The sequence below is a fragment of the Coturnix japonica genome, chromosome 3, assembly GCF_054131305.1.
Source record: "Coturnix japonica strain WE chromosome 3, WE-NBRP24, whole genome shotgun sequence".
In the NCBI taxonomy this organism is placed as follows: Eukaryota; Metazoa; Chordata; class Aves; order Galliformes; family Phasianidae; genus Coturnix; species Coturnix japonica.
This window is the reverse complement of record NC_140665.1, coordinates 7,062,890-7,078,228: the sequence shown is the minus strand read 5'-3', so window position 1 is coordinate 7,078,228 and position 15,339 is coordinate 7,062,890. Positions and strand designations below refer to the sequence as shown.

The window sequence follows — 15,339 nt, the reverse complement described above, 5'->3', positions numbered from 1 at the left end:
CCTCACCCAGCCAGCTTCCATCCCACACCCAGCCCAGTCCCACCCCACACCCAGTCGGGTCCCATCCTGCACCCAGCTAGATCCCATTCCTCACCCAACTGCATTGCATCTTGTACTCAGCCAGGCTCCATCCTGCACCCAGTTGGCTCACGACTCACACCCAGCCAGGTCCCATGCCACATCCAGTAGGGTCCTATCCTTTGCACAGCTGAGTGACAGCCAGCACTCAGCTGGATCCCATTCTGCACTGAATCAGGTCCCATCCCACATTCCACCCAGGTACATACAGAACCAGCTAGGTTCCATCTCAGATCAAACCAGGGTGCATTGTGCACCCAGCCAAATGGCATCCAGCACCGTGTGAGGATATTCAGCATTTCCCCCCTTCCCTGGCCTTTGAGGTGAGGCTGGACAGGCTGTTCGTGGCTTTTCCAGATGGAGAATTTGGGGCTTTGGTGCCAGTGGCCATGGAGATCCCACCAGTTGCATTTGGGTGTACAAGTACATCCTTTTTCTGGTTGGGATTATGGATCTTTGGTGCCAGTGGCCATGGAGATCCCACCAGTTGCATTTGGGTGTGCCAGTGCATCCATTTTCTGGTTGGGATTTTGGTCCTTCATGCCATGTTCCCTAAGGGCACAGAGCCACCCAGCAGCTGAAGCTCCCCACTTTGAGCTATCCTCAGATGCTTTCCAAGGTTGTGGGATGAAGCATTGCTCCCCAAAGCCAGGAGCTGCAGGAGGCAAGAAAATCCAGGCCAAAAAAAGCATTTGTGACAAACCCATTTGCCCACCTCCATACTCTTGTCACCTTCAGAACAAAACACCAATGGTTTCCCATTGCTTTTCCTTTCAGTTCACCAGAGTTTTCTGTTGGCTTTGGGTTTGCCACACGTCGTTTAGAAACATAATGCAATTTACAGGAAAAAATCCTTGGCTTGCTTTTCTGTTTACCGTTCCCGAGCATAATGAAAATGTTAAAATGCTAAGTCACTTGACATCTGCAACCCCAGTAATGCACTTGCTTTACTTTTTTTTGTAGTTACAAGAGTTGGTGAATATATTCAAAGCTCTTCAATTCACTTAAGTCGAGAAAGACGTGCTGCATATTCAATGAAATGCCACAGTTGTGACATGTTCCATCTCCTCTGCTGTGTTAAGTCTCTTCATTTATTCTTTTACAGACAGTTGCAGAATTTATTCTGAGATGAATAAAATTATCTCTGATGTCCTTCAGAAAATAATGTGGGGCTTTCGACTGAATGCTGGAAGTTCAAGGAAAACATCCCAGGTGCCCAGGACATGAAGAACAAGTCATTGAACCTCTTCCATTGAGCTGTCATCTGTTCCTCCTGCCTGCGCACAGCACCCCCTGCTCCAGACAGCCTTCTGCTTTAGTGAATAATGATTAACAGCACTGGCCCTAATTTAACATGACCGGGCTTCTGTCCTTCTAAAAACAAGTTCTGAGAAGAAATAGCTCAAGCAAAAGTTGATTGTTGCATTAATTTGGATTGTGTATATACATAGGTGCTCCCTGAGCAGCAGAATAAAGCTTAGGGATATGGATTCATTTTTTTCTGTGCCGAGCAATGTAATTTTTTCCTCTATTGTCAGCATCATTGTTGATCCTGAAATTATAGTGTCTGAGGAGTTATTCAACAGGAGATGTTCGACATGAAAAGAGTCTCAGAAAATAACCTCAACAAGAACATTTAAATAAACCCAGAGATTACAGAGACAAAATACAAAAATCACTCCAAGAAGCTCATTTGGTTTCATTCCACTACATTTGAGTGTTATCTGAGAGCGGGAGAAAGAAATCCCCAATTGGTTGGTGCGATGGGAGGAAAACAGGCATTTCCCTACCCACATCACAGCCTATTAATTACCCTCAGATTACAGCATGGGTCAGGCATGGAGCATTCAGCTAAATCGCTAGTCAAAAGCTTGATCGCCTTCCCCTGTCTCTTCTCCAAGGAGGAGCTTGGCTTCTATAGAGGACTAGAGCAGAATTTACCTTCTGTGTCTCAGGGTATTTGTGCTGGGTTTGATATATTTTTCCCCTTTTTAGTTAATCCCCTCTTTTTCAAGGCCTGCCTGCTGACTTCCTTGGCACACTCATCACAGGGCACGATCTTCAGTTCCCCCCCTTACCCCAAATATCTCCAGCAGTGGGGTCTGACCCATGGGCTCCAAGGCCAGCATGTTGGTGAGCCTCAGCGCTGGGACCAAGCTTGCTGATGCTCAGAGAAAATCAGACCACCGCTATTTGTGGGAATCATATTTTGAGATAAGTAAATCTTCTAGGTTTACTTCCAATTATTTTTCTTTTAAACATCAGGGTTTTATCTTAAAAAGAATCAGTGTTTCTCTGCCTTTGAAGAGCAGAACCCTCCTGATATTCATTACTTGACTCAGCTGTTCGCTCAGGTCTTTTCCTTTGATGAGAAACTTGGATTTACAGGCAGTATTTAGCATTGTGATTAGTATATAATGTGACCTATTACTGGAATAAATGGGATGCATGGCGCTATCTCAAGCAAAAGAGTTGACTTAGTTGTACTGAGAGGGAAAAAAAAAAAAACACAACAGCTTGAGAACTATTATCTAGGATAACTGCTTAAAAAGGAAAGAAAGGAACAACACTGAAATGGGCATTTTCTTTTCCTTCAGAGCAAAGGAGGATCATATCACAACTTGTCATGCCAGCCAGTGGCATGTCCTACTTCCTCCATGGCTTTCCAACACATTAACCACCTAGGAAAAACAAAACACATATCTAAAAGGCATCTCAACACCAAAGAAAAGTGCTGACCAAGGCCTTCTGGGTCATTGTCGTGGCAACACCCATGACTAGCAATAGCTGAAGGAACATATTGATCCCAACATCTATAAGCCATAACTCCAGTCAGCCTCAGCACTCTATGGCAGCCACAGCACACATTCACTATGCTGTTCAATGCCAGCAGCTAAGTGGTTGGGATTCCACCCCAAAATTTTCCTCATGAACCTGGAATCAACAGGAACACTGCATCTGAGCATGCCTGGGAAACTCTGGTGTCTTGTCAATCGTGCTTCGGCTACAGGACAGCTCATTGTGAGCCAACTTCAATTCCCCAGCTCCCCAGAGGGAAACATTTAGGGCTGCTAGAAGAATATTTATTCATAGGGATCATCACCACCAAACATTCTCCCTATCCACCAACACGGAATCAGACCACCACTCTCTGAGCCATCCTGCCCATGGGACATCCCCGTAGATCAGAACAGGGAAGATATGGGGTTACACATTAGCCAGAGCAGCCACACGGAGGCCCCCAGTAATGGGGAGGGTTACGAGACAGCAGTCGGGCAAGCTGTTAATGTGTAACATCTGTGCCACCTTCCCCTCACCTTCTGCTTGCCTGCTTGGTGGTGTCAGCATTCTATCTTCCCACTGTCTTCTTCCTGTTCTATTCTTTCCTCTTTTCCATTATCTTTCTTCTTCTCACTCTATTTCTATCCTACTCTGCAGAGCACTGTCAGGCCATTGACCAGCTCCAGACTTCCAATGGTCCCCAACACTCCAGCACTGTGAGAACATATGGCTGACGTACCTGAACCCAGTGGGAATACTTTTTCCTGATAGAAAGGTAGGGGTGCCAGTACTCAGCTCGGAGATGCCAAACTGGATGGACTTGGATTTGTGGGGCAGCTTCCACCTGGAGTGAGGTGCACCAGGGACGCAGCTCAGAGGGTTTTGGATCCAGTTTCCATGGAAACTGAAGAAAACAGTCAGACTCCTCCAAAACCAACTTTGAACAAGTCTTCCAGTATTATCTGAATATGTCGCATTTTTTCCCAGATAGATCCTAGAAACACATCATTGTACTGGGGCAGCATTGGGTCAGATCTGCTCCTGGACCTCTGTAAAGGAGCCTGGCAGCTGCAACATCCCCACCATCACCAGCACATCCTCCCTGATCTCAGCTGACAGCGATGTTCCCACCCACTCAGTCTGGGCACCCAGAGATGGATGAATGATTGACGGGATGCCCGCGATACGCCGCCATTCGCTCCTTATCTGTGCCTTCCCAGTTGGCTCCCGTGTCGCTCACAGGGTTTACAGCATCAATGTCAGTGTCTTTCCCTGGGCTTTATTTAAAAATAAAAGCCTTCTTTGACTCTTCCGCACCTGATGGATCTGTTTCAGGATGAGTCAAGTGGGATGAGCTCATGGGGCACAAATAAAATGGAGCAAAACTTGCCTTTCCCATCTGCCCACATGAATGGGAACTGGTTGGCACCTATTTTTCGTGGCAGGTCATCAAGAGTTGAATCCTTTTGAAGTACTTTCCACAGCAATTCATGGCTAGATGTCACAACACCAAGCTTCCTACATGGAAGACCTGGGAAGGCCAATGTTATCTACAGAGAAAAAGAGGTGGACAAACAAACCTCCATAAGAGGAGAGCAGAATTTTTTTACTGGAGGGAAAATTGTGGGTACCACTTGGAAATGCCAACCTCTGCTCCTTCTTGTGTTGAACTGGGGATGCCACCATCCCAGTGAGAGAACTGGGAATCCCCTTAGGAGATACCTCCCTCTGTCCCTTCTTGGGTTGACATTGGGGTACCTACCTGCCCCTAGGACAGGTTTGGTGCCTCTCCTTCACAGAGCCCAACAACCAGTGCATCTCCAAATAGCTCTCCAAAAAAAGGTTTGGTTTTGCCAATGAGGCAAAAGCACTAGCTTGGGTTCATGCAGCTGTACCTAGGAGATGTAGTAAAACATGGCCTAGATATTCAGAGTGAATTTCTTGTTAGGAAAGCTAAGGATTTTGTGTGTATTCAAAGAAATAATGAACTATTTATGTTACTATTTTGATACAGGCAATGGATCATTTTTTCCCCAAAGTTCCCTCTCGCAGTCAGCACTGTGGGCACTTTGTTATCCAAGCAAAGCAAGTTTGGCAAAGTTATTAACTGCTCAGAACAAGATCTTTATTGATTTCCTTCTGAGGATCAATCTCCTTATCTGCGGGCTGCTCTGTTAGAGCTGCCTGTGACCAGGGTATTTAGCTAGGAGATATCTGTCCTGGGCCCTGGAGACTTTCACAGAGGAGTCCAAGGTCTCTCTAGAGTGGTTTTAAACATACGGCAGGTGGTTGGGAGAACTGAGCTGTGATGGAGAGGCATCCCCAGCTGGCTTCCCGCTGGCCCTGACCGGTGACACCTGTTGGGCTGGTGTCGGGCTTTGTGCCTATTGCACGAACAGGTATCGCTTTCCATCCCCACCGTCAGGAAATTCGGAAGGCACCATTCCTTCCCTTCCCTTCCCCTCCCCTCCTTCCCCCTTCCCAACCCCCCCAACCCCCCCGGCTGCTCCGTCAGCTTTGTCTTTAGCAGCATCCTAAAAATAAAGTAAATAAATAAATAGAAGAGGGTGGAGGGTGGGGGGTAGGGGTGGTGTGCGTGTGTGTGTGTGGGGGGGGGGGGGGGGGGTGGAATTGAAGTGTATAAACAGATATAATTAACATTAAAAGAAAAAGAAACCCAAAAAGGGGCAGCGGAGGGGGGCTGCAGCTGGAGCTGGCTATGGAAACCCAGCTCTAATCTCTCGCAAACCCCTGCTATCAAAGCTTGGATCAGCATATCTAATGTAAACGAGCTTTCACACATAAATAACGTGCCACATCTGGCTATTTGGTTTTTATAGCGTCTTAGCTACCGAGCGATTTATAGAGGGCAGGCTCGGCGCGGGGCAGCCCGGTCGAGTTGCGGAGCGGGCTGGGGCTGCGGGGAGCGAGGGCGGATCGGGGCAGCGTGGGGAGGGGGGCAAAGAACGGCTCCGCGCATCTTTGGGGAGGGGGCGGGAGGAGGGCTCTGCCCCCCGGGGGAAGAGGGCCGGCTCAGCAGCGGGGCCGGGGCCGGCTTAAAAGAGCCATCCAGGAACCGGCGTGTTTGCGCTTATAACCAATTTATTACCGCCGAACATATGGCCAGTATTTCGCCTGGCGTCACACGCCGGAGAGGAAAGCAAACAGAGCGGGCGATGTAAAGCCGGAGGAAGGAGCGGCCGCCCCGCACACGGCGGAGACAATGCGAGAGGCGCGGAGCCGCCGCCGCCGCCGCGCTCAACCCCCGCCCGCTTAGCACGGCCCGGCCCAGGTGAGCCCGCGGGGCCGGGGGCCGCCAGCCGGGAGGGGACGGATGTGGGAACGGGGAGGGCTGCGTCTGGGAGCGGCGAGCTCGGGGACGCGTGCTGGGGCGGGGGGGTGGGGGTGCGCAAAGCTGGAAGGTGAGGCCGCCCCGACGGCAGCGCGGCTCCCCTCGCCCCGACGGCGGGGGGCCCGTCCCGCCCCGGCTCACCTCGGGGCGGGGACCCCGGCCCGGCGGCGGGGCGACACTTCTCGGCTGCGACGGCAGAGTCCGCCAGAGGACCGGGAATGGCCCGGGTCGGGCCGGGCTGCTCGGCGGGGGCCGGCCCGGCTCTGCCCGCCGCCCCGCTCCTTCCCTCCCTATTGACGCTTTCCTTCTCGGTCGCCCCCCCACCCCCGTCCTGGCCGTTCTTCCCCTGCGTCCCCACACCTGTGACTGCGGCCCGACTCGTGCCCTGTGCGTTTCGCGTGGGAGAAACCCACGCAGATAAGAAAGTGCTGCCGGGGCCGCGTTTCATAAAGGGCTCTAAATCTCCCGCATTCAGATCGCCGTTATCGAAACGAGTTGGGTTTTTCTTCGCCGGCAGGAACATTTGTGACAAAGCTTAATCTCATTGGGACACGTTTCATCATTAGAGAGATGGGAACGAATGCAGCCGAGGGGTTTGCCGGGGGGGACGAGGCGTTCTGCTGGTGAATAAAACGCTTGGAATAGACTTGAACGGGAAGGGAGGCCTCGGGCTGGGCTTACAGCTCGGATTCGGCGGAAAAAATTAAATAAGAGAAACAAATAGAGGGGCCGGGGGCGGCGGGGCTCCCATCTCCGCTTTGTGCCGACACGCATCGCGTTGCCGAACCGGCGCTGCCGCAGACTCTCTCGGCAATATTTTCAAAGATCTCATTAAAGTGCATTTATCAAAGCCCTAACATGTGCCCTCCGGCACCGACATAACCTCATTAGCCTCCAGGGAGGAGAAGGAAAATCCCCATTTCTATTCCGATTCGCCACCTCGGGAGCTCGGTGGCGGGGCTGGCTCTATCTAGATCTCCAAATTTCGAAGGAAGAGAGCTGAATTGGAAGGATTTCTCCGGCTTTGAAGCTTCGGGGGAAAGGAGATAGAGTGAGCGAGAGAATAGGGGAGGCTCATTGAGATTCCTACGTCCTGGAGAAGGTTTCGTTGTCTGCGGGAAAAGGGCAGGCCGGAGCTGGAATTTTGGGGCTTTCGTAGGGAAGAATGCAGCCGGCTCCGTTTTCAGATGCAGGGAAATTTAGCCTCATTCCTTATTGCTGTAGTTTATTTCGGTTTTGGTTTTTTGGGGGGTTTGGGTTTTTTTTTCATCGCCCCTCCACCTAAACCCCATTAACGCCTTTGTTAACGCAATCATTTTTCCAGCCGCCAACAGCGAAGGGAATTTCCCCCTGCAGAAACTCCGAACCCCGCAGCTCACCATTAAGTTCCTGCAATGCACGGAGGATGCGGGGCAGCTCCCGCATTTCAGGCGATGCCAGTAGTGCCAGCTGCCCCCGTGCAGGGGCCGGAGCCGGGAGCGACCACGCAGGGGGAAATGCTCCTTAGAGCTCTGCCAGGGGACATTTCGGAGTAGTGGGGGACGTTGTTGTTGTTGTTGTTTTGATCCCTGACAAAAGATGTCCTCTCCTAATGACTCAGCTCTCCGTCCCTCGCCACCCTCTAACACAAAGCTGGGATTGCTTACGGGGAGGCTCCGAAGGTGAATTAATAACAATTATCGGGAGCCGCGTTTCCCTTGCCCTCTTTATTTCAAGCGTAGCTCGTTCCAAGGGATAAAGCCAACCTGTCCCCCTAACAAAGGCTTTGTACGGCTTCGCTAATCCTCGCCGAGCGGCAAGGTGAGGTGCTTTTTATTTGTTTCCTTGCTGTCTAGAGCGAAGGAAAACAATAAGCTCGCACCTTTGGTCCGATCAGACAATGAGCAGAGCAACTCGGAGGCTGTTATGGGCTCTGGGTGAGAAGGAGGTCGGGGAGAGAGAGTGAGCTGAAGGGAGAGGGATAGCGGGGAGACTCCTGGAAACACCTTAACATGCACTTGTTTGGGTGGTGTATTAGGAATAGGGTAGGGGTAATGCTGCTAAAACCCACCGCCGGTGCGGGGCTCCCCACAGCTCGAGCGGGGGGGGGGGGGGCGGCTGTTTGAGCTACCTGCGAAAGTAAACAGGTAAACACTCCTAGAGGGCACTTGTCCTGAAGTGCGGCCACTTAGCCTGTGTACACGCACCTCTCCTTCAGCCTCTTGTTCTCTTGTGCAAATAACCCTTCGGCTTAAATTCAGCACGGCCGGCCTGGAGCACCCAGCCTCTCGTCCCCCCCGTCGGGTTTTAAGCGGCTGCTCTCGGCCCCGAGGCCTCCCCTGACGTCAGAGGGCTCTGACGTCACCATGCATGTGACGTCACGACATCAGCTCCCCACGGCCCCTCACGCTCTGTGCCCCGCACCCCCCGCATTGCTGCGGGGCGCCGCCTCCGTTCCCAATCCCGGCCATCGGCTCTTTGGGGAGCCTGGGTACCCTCAAAGTATTCGAGTGGCTCTTTTTCTTTCTTTTTGTCTATGTATTCTTTTATTATTATTGTTATGCATATATAATTCTTATTACACCTTCTTTTTCCCCCTTTATTTTTTTTTGTCCCTTGCTTGCTTGGCTCCCATCGGCATAAAGCTGACTTTGGGACTTTTTCTCGCCATCACCGTTCTCTCTTCTATCCTTTTCCCTCTCGCCCTCCGCAGTGGGGAGGAATGAAAACCCCATTCCGACCCCATCCTACCCCATCCGAACTCCCCCGCTCCATCCAGGTGGGGCAGAGGGAACGCATCCATCTATAAGGCCGAGATTTGCCGGCCACGAAGCATCGAGATGGATGCGAACGACCCAGGCCCCTCCCCGCAGAGGAAAGGGAGAGGAGCCCGCACGAAGGGGTTCCCTTCGTATCGAGGAAGGACTCCGAAATGGATGAAGAGATAGCCATTGAGAGCGGTTGAATACCATGACAACTAGGAACAACCTCAGATTTATTCCCAACAGTTAGGACACATTGAAAGAGGGCGTCAATCACGTATTATTTCGCCACTGAAATAAATGCAAAAACTGCGCCGAGACAAAGGGTTCCAACAGAAGCCGGACATTTGTCTACATTGCGGACATTGTCTCCAGCTTAGCCATAGGGTTGTATTTGTGTTTGCGCGGCTCCGACCACCCAGGATGTGCTCAGGGGCTCGCTTTAAGAAAAAAAAATCCCTGGGCATTGTCAGCCACATCACATACTTTATGGGAGGCAGGCTGGGGGCTGGGGGAGCGGGCTGGGGGAGCGGGCTTGGGGGGGGGGGGGAAGGTGCGAATAAATCGATCGAGAGCATCGGAGGGACCGTTTTCCTCTTGGCTCCCTCCTGCGGGAAGGGGAACTCGGGCAACTTTTCTTAGCCTGGAATCGGAGAGGCGGAGGGCAAAAGGAGGCGGCTGTGCGCAGCTCCCTGCGCGGAGCGCAGCACCCGGGTCGGTGCGAGAACGGCCGAGCGGAGCCCTTCGGGGTGCGGGAGAGGGGGAGGACGGAGATGAGAGAAACGGAGGAGGAAAAGCCGGTGGGAGGCTGCTGGGGGCTGGGGAGGGGCTCCTCCCCGCGTCCTGCAAAAGCCATTTTAAAGATTAAAAAAAAAAAGAAATGAAACGAAGGCAGGAACGCTGAGAGTCCGCCGGGCTGCAGCCCGTTACATGAACCGAGCGGGCTGGTTCTCATTCCCCTGCAAGACAGAGGCAAAATCAATGAGACCTCTTCAAATAAAACCTCCCCCCGCCCTCCCCGCCTCCCTTCCCCCCCCTCTGCCCCCCCCCCCCCCCCCCCAGCTAATCACGTCCCGCATCTCTCCGGGTCGTGACTGCAGATCGCGTTTTGCCACTCCGCTTCATTTCGGAACGAACTAGAATCAATTACTTGCTGATTAATTTCCAGCGTTCATCCTTAAGCCTCTACCAAAATATTGACCCAGGCGGTTTAGATAAGTTGGGCTGCTGCCATCTGAGCTCCGTGCCACAGCCGCGCTGTCGCGGGTGGGGACACCGCGAGTGGGGCTGCACGACGAGCGGTTCTCCTTATCCTTCCCACCCCTCTATCTTATTATTATTATTATCTTGTTTTTTTTCTTTTTTCCTGCACTTGGAAAAAAAAAAGAACCACACTTTGGAGTGTGAGGAACGTCGGGTTCTTTGTATATAAATATAGCTTTTATAAAACCAAACCAAACCAAAACACGACAAGCCAGAAAATCACCCAGAGCCTCTCCCCGGCGCACACACACACACGCGAAGGGCCCTCCCCACGCCGGTAATTAACTGACACGTTATACCACTCATCACCAATGGTGGAAGCTCGGAGCTCGCCCAAAACCCGCAATTTCACATCTGCAAACACTGTCTTCATCCACTTGACTTCCAAGACCCGCCCACACGTGGCCAACCTTTCCCGGGTTTCATGTCTTTTTTTTCTCCCTCCTCTCGGCAGGTTCATGTGCGGGGACCAGCCTTATATGGACTGTTCGCTCCGGCAATGGCTCGTTTTTTTCACGCTGCAATCGCGGCTCCGGGCTGTGTCAGCCCCATCCAGAAGAACTGATCTTTTTTCCTTCTTTTTTGCTCTTTTTGATCTGTAATTTTCGCCTCGCCTTTTCCCCTTCCCCTGGAGTTACAAACTGTTTCCGAAGCGGCTGCCGCTCCGCTCCCCGAGTCAACCCCCCCCCCAACCCCCACCCCCCCCACCCCGGGCAGAAGGAGCCCGCAGAGATCCGGGGCTCCGCCGGGGCTCCGTTCGTCCCTCGGCACGAAGAGCTCCTCTCCTTTTTCTCCACGTTTTTCCCCGCCGCCCGCGCCCTCCCCTCGCGCTGTCGCCGCTGTCGCTCCGGGTGACAGCTCGGCGAGCTGCTCCTCCAACTTTCCGACCCCGATTTCCCCGGACCATGTCTCTGACCAACACAAAGACGGGTTTTTCCGTCAAGGACATCCTGGACCTCCCCGACACCAACGACGAGGACGGCTCCGCAGCGGAAGGAGGAGAGGAGGAAAGCGAAGCGCCGGAGCCTCCCAAGAAAACGGCGGTGTTGGGCCAAACCCCCTTGGACGCTGTTCAGACGCTGCCTTTGAAGCCCCCTTTCTATGATAATAGCGATAATCCCTACACGCGCTGGCTGGCGAGCGCCGAGGGCATCCAGTACTCCCGTGAGTGCGGGGCCGGGGCCGCGGGGCCGGGCGGGGGGCGCGGGGCCGCGGGGCCGGGAGGGGGCCGGGCGGGGGCCGCGGGGCCGGGCGGGAGGCGCCGTCGGGGCCGCGCTGACGGCACCGCTCTCCGCAGTGCACGGGCTGGCGGCCGGAGCGGGCGGCCCCGAGGCCGGCTCCAAGTCCCCGGAGCCGTCGGCCGACGAATCGCCCGACAACGAGAAGGAGGCGGCGGGCGGAGGGGACGCGGGGAAGAAGAGGAAGAGGAGGGTGCTCTTCTCCAAGGCGCAGACCTACGAGCTGGAGCGGCGGTTCCGGCAGCAGCGGTACCTGTCGGCGCCGGAGCGGGAGCACCTGGCCAGCCTGATCCGCCTGACCCCCACCCAGGTGAAGATCTGGTTCCAGAACCACCGCTACAAGATGAAGCGGGCCCGGGCAGAGAAAGGTATGGAAGTGACTCCTCTCCCCTCCCCGCGGCGGGTGGCCGTGCCGGTCCTGGTGCGGGACGGCAAGCCCTGCCACACGCTCAAAGCTCAGGACTTGGCGGCCGCCACCTTCCAGACGGGCATCCCCTTCTCCGCCTATAGCGCCCAGTCCCTCCAGCATATGCAATACAACGCCCAGTACAGCGCGGCCGGCAGCCCCCAGTACCCCACAGCGCATCACTTGGTACAGGCGCAGCAATGGACTTGGTGAGCGCGGGGTGAGCGCACGCACCCGGCCCCGCACGCACCCACACACGCAGAGAGGAGGAAAAAATAACGATAAAGAGACACGAAAAGGAGTCAAAAATAAATAAGAGAGAGAGAGTGAGAGAGAGAGAGAGAGAGGAAGAGACAGACTGATGCTCCGAAACTAAAATCGAAACGACGGGGGAAGGAGCGGAGAGGGAAGCGCTATTATTATTATTATTATTATTGCTATTATTATTATTATTATGGTTTTTTTGTTTTGTTTTTTTTTTTTTCTTTTTGTTTTTTCCCTCTCCCGTCTCTTTTCCCCTCCATTTTTTGGGGGGTTTCGCTGGGGGGAGGCGGAGGGGAGGGGGGGGGAGCAGGGAGGGGAGGTGTTTTTTGTGCGTCATTGTTTACAGAGATTTTTGCGCCATGCAGAGTGGTCCTGTCTACCTACAACTAAAATAAAAGGGGAGGGGGTGGGGGGCGTGGGGTGGGGGGGGGGAAGGTCGTCAGAATAAACCGACAAGGAAATAAAGAATGAAAAACCCGCTGCTCCTGTGATTTTATGAGGGTTTGTGAGGCTCTGAGACGGAGATCTCGATTCCTTTCCCTTCTGCCCCTACTTTCGGCCGCGGGTTAACGCTGGTAACTGTTCATAGGGGCGTTGGTAGGAATCGCTGCTGCTGTTGGGACCGGCAGCAACACTCGGCGCTCTCGCCCCGGGTTATCTTATCTCTTCCTGGCTTTGCACACAGCCACGCCGGGTACGAAAAACGCGAACTGAACGTCCCGAAGAGCGCAGAGCGATCGTAGTGCCCGGAACTTTAATATTTCGAGACTCATTTGACTCAAAGCGATGGGTTTTGAAAGGGAAAAAAAAAAACACCAAAACCAAAATCCCCCTTGCTTTTTTAAAGCCACTCGAAACTTTTTTTTTTTAAGGCGAAAGCGGCCGTGGAGAGGAGCCGAAAACGGAGGGGAACGGTCTCATTTTGGAGCCGTAACGATGGTTTTACGCGGCGCAGCGCCCCGGTGCAGGCGGAGAGCGGAATGCCGGGGGATGAAGGGGTTCCTACAGCCCGCTCACCCCATAGCGGAGCTCTGGGCAGGCAGCCGGCAGGGCACGGCCGGGGAAAAAGATCGCTCCATCCCCGCCGGTAGCACCAAACCCAAATCGGTTTTTAAGTCTCGTCAGGTGCAGCGGAGCTGCGGCAGAGCCCGTCCCGTCCCAAAGGCAGCGGGGATCCGGAACCCTGAGCAGCCCGACCCGGCCTCCGCAGCCGGGCTGCGTTCTCTTTTTTTCTCTCTTTTCTTTTTCCTAATTTTATTCCCCTCCCCCCCTCTTTTTTTCCCCCTTTCCCTTCTCTTTATTTATTATTATTAATAGCAGCACCTTCTCCTTTTCTTCTTTTCTTTTTCTTTTCTTTTTCTCCAGTTTTCTTTCCTTTTTCCCCCCTTTTCCTTTTGTTTTCTTTTTCTTTCTTTTTTTCCTTCTTTCTTTTTCCTCCCCCACTTTCTTTCCCCTTTTCTCCTTTCATTCTCCCCATTCCCTACCCTCCTTCCTTACCCTCCTTCCTCCACCCAAGGAGCCTGAGGCAGAGGAGCCGCTCGGCCGTGCATCCCTGACTGATGGAGCGGGTTGTAGGGCCGGCAAAGGAGCGGGCACAGTTTGTGCGTTCCCTTTGCCAGCCCAGGGAGAGAGGGAAAACAGTTCCTTTTTTTCCCCCTTTTACTTTCAGTTTTTTTCTTTATATATATATATATCTATATGTATTATTATTTTTTTCCCCAGGCTCTGCTAAGTCTATAAAACCAGTTGTGTGGCCCTAACCTCCGTGGCCTTATATCTCCCATGTTGCCAGGCCAGCTCCGGGCAGTCTATCTTTACACAATATACAGTAGACTTCACAAAACAGCACAATGGGGGAGGCAGGGAGGTGAGCATGTTAGAGGCGTGCATATTAAAGAGACCGAGGCAAAGGCAGTCGGGGGGTGTGGGGTGGGAGGGGGACAGAAAAAGAAGGGAGAGGCAGTTTGGGAGGAGGAGGGGGGGGGGGGGAGACTGTCCTTTCCCTCTTTACCCCCCTTTCCTCTTTTTTTAGGGCCATTCAATCGGTTTCTGGGAGGCAGCACATCTCGGAGTCAGGGAGCAGTGTCCTTTGCGTTTTGTTACGGCTGTCACTCGCTCTCATTGTTAGGCATGTTCTACATGTTGTATCCCATATGGCCAGCTGGGCCGGGGGACCCCTCACAAAACCCAAATTGTGCCCAGCTTTCAAAACCAGCATTGTTGTCTGTGAAAGGAAGGCGAATTAAAAATTCGTGCTATATCTATTCTGGAAAAGGAAGGAAAAAAAAGAGAGAGAGAGAGAAAGAAAGAAGAAAAGAAGAAACCCTCTCTCCTTCTCTCCCTCTCTCCCTCTCTCTTTGAAGAACAACAGAGCCCTCCTTTTCTCCCCGACCCGCTGACAAGTTGGGCTCATGGCGCAGGAAATCGCCCCCCCTCCCCAGCGCATCTCCCGGCCCGCACCTCCCGGCGGCCGCGGCCCGGCCGAGAACAAGGGCGCATTCACCCCCTGTAATGTTATGCAGCGCCGCACTGACCAATTTCTGTTCTTTTTCCAGAGAACTGTCTCTTGTTGTGGCTCCTCGTTGTGCGAGGCAGGCGATTAGGGAGAGAAAAGAGAGAAAGGAAAAGGGAGAAGTAAAAGAATAGGACAAAAAGAAAGGGAGAGAGAAAGAAAAGAAAGGAAGAAAGAGTGAGAAAGGGAGGGAGAGAAGGAAGGAAGGAAGGAAGGAAGGAAGGAAGGAAGGAAGGAAGGAAGGAAGGAAGGAAGGAAGGAAGGAAGGAAGGAAGGAAGGAAGGAAGGAAGGAAGGAAGGAAGGAAGGAAGGAAGGAAGGAAGGAAGGAAGGAAGGAAGGAAGGAAGGAAGGAAGGAAGGAAGGAAGGAAGGAAGGAAGGAAGGAAGGAAGGAAGGAAGGAAGGAAGGAAGGAAGGAAGGAAGGAAGGAAGGAAGGAAGGAAGGAAGGAAGGAAGGAAGGAAGGAAGGAAGGAAGGAAGGAAGGAAGGAAGGAAGGAAGGAAGGAAGGAAGGAGTATAGTGAAAAAGTATTTAAAAAAAAAAAGGAAAGAAAAAAACAACCCTCTCATCCTTGACATTTCTCCCACCCCACTGAGGAGGGGGGAGGCTGTGGGGCTGAGGCGGTGTGGGAGCAGGAAGAGAACCCTCACCTGTGCTCCCTCCTGCTCCCAGCCCCGACCCTGCCCCGCCCGGCCTTCCTCAGCC

General features: G+C 53.1%; 1 protein-coding gene across 2 annotated transcripts; it reads left to right on the top strand.

The window, feature by feature from the left end:
* The first annotated feature begins 5,881 nt into the window (after positions 1-5,881).
* Positions 5,882-12,601, top strand: NKX2-2 (NK2 homeobox 2). Of its 2 annotated transcripts, none has more exons than XM_085542511.1 (3): positions 5,882-6,151; positions 10,670-11,379; positions 11,513-12,601. In XM_085542511.1, the coding sequence occupies exons 2-3, from the start codon at positions 11,121-11,123 to the stop codon at positions 12,070-12,072; spliced, it is 819 nt and encodes a 272-aa protein (XP_085398637.1). In that variant the 5' UTR covers positions 5,882-6,151; positions 10,670-11,120; the 3' UTR covers positions 12,073-12,601. The 2 variants fall into 2 exon arrangements, with proteins under 2 accessions (XP_085398637.1, XP_015705639.2); XM_015850153.3 differs by lacking the exon at positions 5,882-6,151 and having other exon boundaries at positions 10,613-11,379; positions 11,513-11,821; positions 11,964-12,601.
* The last annotated feature ends 2,738 nt before the right edge of the window (positions 12,602-15,339 follow it).

Coding starts and splice junctions, on each gene's coding strand:
- NKX2-2 (XM_085542511.1), top strand. CDS start 11,121: ATGTCTCTGACCAACACAAAGACGGGTTTTTCCGTCAAGGACATCCTG. Junction 11,380..11,512: donor CGAGGGCATCCAGTACTCCC/GTGAGTGCGGGG, acceptor CGCTCTCCGCAG/TGCACGGGCTGGCGGCCGGA.